The 7437-nt window shown below is 40.7% G+C and overlaps 1 protein-coding gene across 1 annotated transcript; it reads left to right on the top strand.

Annotated features, from left to right (window-relative positions):
* Window positions 1-4909: 4909 nt before the first annotated feature.
* Window positions 4910-7239, top strand: LOC133715741 (subtilisin-like protease SBT4.4). Its single transcript, XM_062142369.1, has one exon. It carries the CDS (start codon window positions 4952-4954, stop codon window positions 7163-7165), a length of 2214 nt encoding a protein of 737 aa, XP_061998353.1. The 5' UTR covers window positions 4910-4951; the 3' UTR covers window positions 7166-7239.
* Window positions 7240-7437: the final 198 nt, after the last annotated feature.

Below are 7437 nucleotides of genomic sequence, written 5' to 3'. Positions count from 1 at the left end.
GTAATAGCAATTACAATAATGAATGATTGAGGTAACCGCTAATTCCCTAATTCCCTCTTCGTCAGTTACTTTGACGAATGCACATAATGTGTTTTTCCTTTAACACTCCCCCTTGTGCCAAGTCAAAGACGAAATGGTGCATGAATTGTTGCCTCACTAAAATCCTTGCCAAGTAACAATAAAAAAAAACCCTGTGGGAAAAATACACCTTGGTTGAAGGAAAAGAGCACAATACACCTATTACATTTTATGACGACATGTGTGTGTTAGACCCCTCTGAAGTCTACACCTCCCCCTGATCCTTACATCAGTCAAGGGAGCTTGGAAAGTCTTCGCATTCCTATGTTTTTCATATGTTTCTCAAATATGGCCTTAGGCAATCATTTGGTAAATAAATCTGCCACATTCTCCTCAGACCTTACTTGATTCAGTTGAATCTTGAGGAGAGCCTGTTGTTGCTGATTGTAGGAAAGCTTTGGCGATATGTGTTTTGTATTATCACCCTTGATATAACCTAGCTTCATCTATTCGATGCAAGCTGTATTATCTTCATAAATGCAAGTAGGTTCTTTAGTGGTAGGACTCAAACCACTAGTCCCTCGAATATGTGTAATGATAGCTCTTAACCATATACACTCATGAACTGCCTCATGTAAAGCAATGGTCTCAGAATGCTTCGTGGAGGTAGCCACAAGGGTTTGCTTAGTTGATCTCCAAGATATCACCGTGTTGCCAATGGTAAATACATAACCAATTTGGGAACGACTTTTATGTGGGTCAGAGAGGTACCCAGCAGTAGCAAAACCAACCAAAACATTATTTGTGGTTTCAGTGTAGTGGGTGGCGCTTTTGCTATCAACATTTCCTTTAGAGATTGCAGTTCCATCTTGACTCTCTGTAGGGAAAGAACAGTCTCAAGTCAATGGTTCCTTTTAGGTATCGAAAAATGTTCTTGATACCATTCCAGTGACGCTGCATTGGCGCTGAGCTAAATCTAGTTAATAAGTTCACTGAGAATGCAATGTCCGGTCGAGTGCACTAGACTAAGTACAATAATGCGCCTATTGCACTGAGATAGGGAATTTCAACTCCCAACACCTCTTCGTCATCTTCCTTTGGACGAAATGGATCTTTCCTTGCATCCAAACTTCGACCGATCATGGGAGTGCTAGCAAGATGCGCTTTATCCATGTTAAATCGCCTGAGCATCTTTTGGACATACGCAGACTGGTGGATTAGTATTCCACAAACTCGGTGTTCTAGTTCAAGGCCTAGACATAATAGAGTTTTCCCAAGATCCTTTATCTCAAATTCGGTTTCAAGTAGCTCACGGTTTCTCTTATTTCATCAAGAGTACCTATTATGTTCATATCATCGACATATACAGCTACAATTGCAAATCCAAAACTTGTTTTCTTTATGAATACGCATGGGCATAATTCATCGTTCTTATATCCCTTCCCAATCAAGTAGTCACTTAAACGGGTATACCACATCCGCCCGGATTGTTTCAATCTGTAAAGTAAGCGTTTCAACCTAATTGCAAACGCACTCTGTGGTTTAGAGTCACTAGACTTGGGTAATGTAAGGCCATCATGCACTTTCATATATATATATATATATATATATATATATATATGAAGCAAGATCCCCATAGAGATATGCAGTATCCATATCCATGAGCTGCATTTCCAGCTCTTTGGAAACTACTAAGCTAACTAAGTAGCGGAAATTAGTCTACTGCTCAGGCGCGCATAGCGATGTTTTTGGGCTTCTGCTAGGCCTTATGATTTGGCTTGGCTTGACATGAAAAGACACGGCGCGGCTTGACTTGACAGATTTGGATTTTTTTTTTTTTTCTGGTTTTGTGTTCTTCTAGTTTCGACGGGAATAAGAAAAAGGGGACCAAGGAATATGACGCTGCCATTCCACTGCTTTGTGACCCCACTGCGTTTTCCTATTGTGATTACTATTGGCTAGTGGCATACGTACCGATATTTCATTTCGACGTTATCATCTTATTGAAGTCCGTTGCCACAAAATTCGATTCTTTTTATCCACTTAACGGTATCATCATTGTATTCTTTTTATTCTGTTTTCTACTTTTCCTTGAATTTTTCCAGAAACCAGCCAAAAATAGGTTTCTGTTTTTTGTTTTATTCAGCAAAAAAATAGTATGAAATTGAAGATATATATCTAAAGCTTCACTGAGATTTGAGAACCAGTCATTGTGTATCTTTCCAATTCCCTAGAAGTAGAAGTTTCTTCCAGCAAAATTAAATAATGTTTGTGTCAGTTATATTTTTATGGCTATATGTTTTTCTCAAAAACTCCAACAAAGGGACATTGTTTGAATGCAATCAATTTTGGAAATAGCTAGTTGGTACGTGGCTATCTGGGGATGCCTTCTTATTGCTACTAAGCCAAATATACGTAAAATCTGAAACATTTTTTGGAAAGGTATTGGACATTTACCATCCTCTAAGGAATGAAATGTGCAAGTAATGGATTTGCCATTACTGCAGGCGTTAATTTGGACTTTTAATTAAAACTTGTGCAAAATCTTTTACAATACTGGAGCCAAAGACTAAATTCTATTTTCATCATAGACTAACAAAAAGGGCCATTGTTTGATTGCAATCAGAATGATGATCTTTTGGTAAATAGCTAGTTGCTGGCTATCTGGCCAGGGATGCCTTCTTATTGCAACTGAGCCAAAGTATACATAAAATCTGAAACATTTTCTTGAAAGGAATTGGACTTTTCCCATCCTAGCTATAAGGAATGAAATGTAACTGCAAGTAATATATTTTCCATTACTGCAGGCCTTAATTTGGATTTTTAATCAAAACTTGTGCAATTTCTTTTACAATAATAGAGTCAAAGACGAAATTCTATTTTCTTCATACACTAACACAAAGGGCCATATTTTGATTGCAATCAGAATGGTGATATTTTGGTAAATAGCTAGTTGGTGGCTATCTGGCCAGGGATGCATTCTTATTGCAAATGAGCCAAGTATACATAAAATCTGAAACATTTTCTTGAAAGGATTTGTACTTTTCCCACCCGAGCTATAAGGAATGAAATGTAACTGCAAGTAATATATTTTCCATTACTGCAGGCCTTAATTTGGATTTTTAGTCTAAACTTGTGCAAATTCTTTTACAATAATAGAGCCAAAGAAGAAATTCTATTTTCTTCATACATTAGCACAAAGGGGCATTGTTTGATTGCAATCAGAATGGTGATATTTTGGTAAATAGCTAGTTGGTGGCTATCTGGGCGGGGATGTTTTCTTATTGCAAATGAGCCAAGTATACATAAAATCTGAAACATTTTCTTGAGAGGAATTGGACTTTTCCCATCCTAGCTATAAGGAATAAAATGTAACTGCAAGTAATATATTTTCCATTACTGCAAGCCTTAATTTGGATTTTTAATCAAAACTTGTGCAAATTCTTTTGCAATAATAGAGCCAAAGACGAAATTCTATTTTCTTCATACACTAGCACAAAGGGGCATTGTTTGATTGCAATCAGAATGGTTATATTTTGGTAAATAGCTAGTTGGTGGCTATCTGGCCGGGGATGCCTTCTTATTGCAACTGAGCCAAATATACATAAAATCTGAAACATTTTCTTGAAAGGAATTGGACTTTTCCCATCCTAGCTATAAGGAATGAAATTTAACTACAAGTAATATATTTTCCATTACTGCATGCCTGAATTCGGATTTTTAATCAAAACTTGTGCAAATTCTTTTACAATAATAGAGCCAATGACGAAACAGAAAAAAATTATTAAAACCCTAGAAAAAACTCTCTCTGTAGGACGCCGTTGGCAGTGCTTGTGCCTGTCCGGCTGTGCCCCAGCTTTGGCGACGGCCTCTAGTCTAGCCAGCGCATGTGGAATGCGGCCGGACGAGTTGCTTGTTTGGTGGACGTGCCTATATCTCGGAGGATGGGATCGGGAGGTGTCCTACATCTTCTCTCTCGGTGGATGGGATTGGCTGTGTCGTGGCTGCAGGTTGGGATTGGAGCGAGATTGGGACCTTGCACTTTCATATATATATATATATATATATATATATATATATATATAGAGGCCCGATCAAGGGCGGACGTCCGCACTGTCGCTAAAGTGCGGACGTCGATGCAGCAGGCGACTTCTCTTCTGGGCGGAGTTCGAGGTCGGAGGAGGTCGGGCTTGCTGGTTTTTGGGCAGCCACCTCACCTGCAGTTGCAGGTTCTGTGCAGCACAGCAGAACCGTCGCCGGCGACTCCATCGGACCGCAGACCCCTCCGCACGACCCCCAGCATCCCTCCGGCAAGCCGCGCCGCACCGTCGCCGCTTGATCGAGGCCGGAGCAGCGACGTCCGCACTTTTTCTGGGTTGCGGACGTCCGCTCTCGAACGAATCCGTATATATATATATATATATATATATATATATATATATATATATATATATATATATGAATCAAGATCCCCATAGAGATATGCAGTATCCATATCCATGAGCTGCATTTCCAGTTCTTTGGAAACTACCAAGCTAACTAAGTAGCAGAAATTAGTCTACTGCTCAGGCGCGCATAGCGATGTTTTTGGGCTTCACCTAGACCTTATGATTTGGCTTGGCTTGACGAGGAAAGACACGGCACGGCTTGGCTTGACAGATTTGGGTTTTTTTTTTCTGGTTTTTTGTTCTTCTAGTTTCGACGGGAATAAGTAAAAGGGGAGTGGGGACCAAGTAATATGACGCTGCCCTTCCACTGCTTTGTGACCCCACTGCGTTTTCCTATTGTGATTACTATTGGCTAGTGGCATACGTACCGATATTTCCTTTCGACGTTATCATCTTATTAAAGTCCGTTGCCACAAAATTCGATTCTTTTTATCCACGTAACGGTATAAGTAATGATCACCAGCTAGAATATTGAGGAGAGAACAATGGCTAAGCATGGAGCATTCCTATTCTCTTATGCTTTCTCTACACTCGTACTTACTATGAGCTTATTGTGCAATGCCATTGATCATGAAGATAGAAAGGTTCATATAGTGTATCTGGGATCACTTCCGGATGATGAGGAGTACTCGCCAAGGTCTCATCACCTCGATATACTGCAAAGAGTTGTTGATGGCAGTTCTGCTGAAAATTGCTTGATAAGGAGCTACCAAAGGAGCTTCAATGGATTTGCTGCAAAGCTCAGTGATCAAGAAAAAGAAAAGACTGCTAACATGAAGGAGGTGGTCTCTGTCTTTCCTAGCAGAACCTTCCAACTTCAAACGACGAGGTCATGGGACTTTATGGGTCTCAAGCTGACAAGTCCTCGAAAAGCTACAGCTGAGAGTAATATTATTGTTGCTGTGATTGACACTGGAATTGACCCTGATTCGGAGAGCTTTAGAGATGAAGGTTTTGGTGCTGCTCCTATGAAGTGGAAAGGTGTTTGTGAAGGTGGAGAAAATTTCAGCTGCAACAACAAGATAATTGGAGCTCGTTTTTACGACCCAGCAGAGTCTGCAAGGGATGAAGACGGCCATGGAACCCACACTGCCTCAACGGCAGCAGGGAATGTGGTAACGGATGTAAGCTTTTACGGATTAGAACCAGGTACAGCAAGAGGAGGGGTTCCCTCAGCAAGAATTGCTGCGTATAAAGTCTGTGGGGCTACAGGGTGCTCTTCAGAGGCTATATTGGCTGCTTTTGACGATGCAATTGCTGATGGAGTTGACATTGTGTCAGTCTCACTTGGAAGTAGAAGTCCCGTTCCTTTTGATAATGATCCTATAGCAGTTGGTTCTTATCATGCAATGAAGAAAGGGATATTGACATCACACTCTGCAGGCAACCGTGGTCCTGGAGCTGGTACTGTAACAAGTGTAGCGCCGTGGATGCTTGCAGTCGCAGCGAGTAGCAAAGACCGTCGGATCATTGACAAGGCCGTTCTTGGAAGTAGGACACTAGTAGGGGCTTCAGTGAACTCTTTCATATTGAAAGGTAGTTTTCCTTTAATATATGGAAAAGATGCTTCAAGTAAATGCCCTGAATACAATGCTACGAATTGTGAAGATGGTTGCCTAGACAGTAATTCAGTTCGGAACAAGATCGTGCTATGTGACCAGCCCAATGGAGTATATGAGGCTGATCGAGCTGGTGCACGAGGCACAATTTTCTACAATCCCATACCTGATGATGCTTCTCTTTTCCCAATGCCTGCTGTGGGTTTGAGATCCGAAGACTATAATGTGGCCATATCTTACACGAACTCCACGAAAGATCCTCAAGCAAGCATATCAAAGAGTGAAAACATAAAAGATCCAGCTGCACCTGAAGTTGTTTCTTTCTCTTCGCGTGGACCTAATCAAATATTACCTGAAATTATTAAGCCAGATGTAACTGGCCCGGGAGTGACAATTATAGCTGCATATCCGAGTGATGTTCCTGTCACAAGTGGCTCTAGAGACACAAGACGAGTCAAGTATAATATACTATCCGGAACCTCCATGTCTTGCCCCCACGCCACTGGTGTAGCTGCATATGTTAAAGAGTTCCACCCTGATTGGTCTCCAGCAGCCATTAAATCTGCTCTTATGACTACAGCTTGGCCTATGAATGATACATCCAACAGCGCATCCCCTGGTGAATTTGCCTATGGATCCGGTCATATCAATCCTCTAAAAGCTATTGACCCAGGGCTTGTGTATGATGCTTCTGCAGAGGATTACATTAAGTTACTCTGTTTGGTCATGGACGAGGTGAGAGTTAGACTTATATCAGGCGATAACAGCACTTGTCCTACAGCTTCTGAACAAGGATCGGCAAAGGATCTCAACTACCCTTCAATATCAGCTGTTGTTACACCAATGACACCTTTTACGGTGACAGTACGTAGAAGAGTTACAAATGTTGGCCTTGCAAATTCCACTTACAAGGCCGAAATCATGCCAAATTCTCAAGTTGACATCAAAGTGGAGCCTCAAGTTCTTTCCTTCAAGTCCATGAACGAGGAGAAGACTTTCAATCTGACCATTGCTGGAAGAGGGTTGCCAGATGGATCACATATGTCCTCATCCTTGGTTTGGTCTGACGAAACTCATAAGGTTAAAAGTCCAGTTCTAGTGCAAAGCTTATCAGCAGCAGTAGCATCACGGTTTCATTAATCCATTGCATGTATTAAAACTTGTCTAGTATGAAGTAATAAAGCCAACCCTGGAGGCATTCTTATTGTGATGAAGCATAACAAGATAGTAGTATACATTCAATCTCAATGCTAACAAGATATCGCTTACTCTAAACCTTTCAAATATAAACTTGATTTGAAGTGCTTAAGAAATGAACCTAACATGAATTATGTAGAAAGAACTCATCTACGCTAATTCTGAGATATATATTAAAACAGAAAGTCCTAATGACTTTTCATAAACCTAATGAC

The sequence above is a fragment of the Rosa rugosa genome, chromosome 6, assembly GCF_958449725.1.
Source record: "Rosa rugosa chromosome 6, drRosRugo1.1, whole genome shotgun sequence".
NCBI lineage: Eukaryota > Viridiplantae > Streptophyta > Magnoliopsida > Rosales > Rosaceae > Rosa > Rosa rugosa.
This window is presented reverse-complemented; position numbering and strand designations above follow the sequence as displayed.

What these genes read in the sequence shown, in the direction of transcription:
- LOC133715741 (XM_062142369.1), top strand. Translation starts at nt 4,952, where the DNA reads ATGGCTAAGCATGGAGCATTCCTATTCTCTTATGCTTTCTCTACACTC.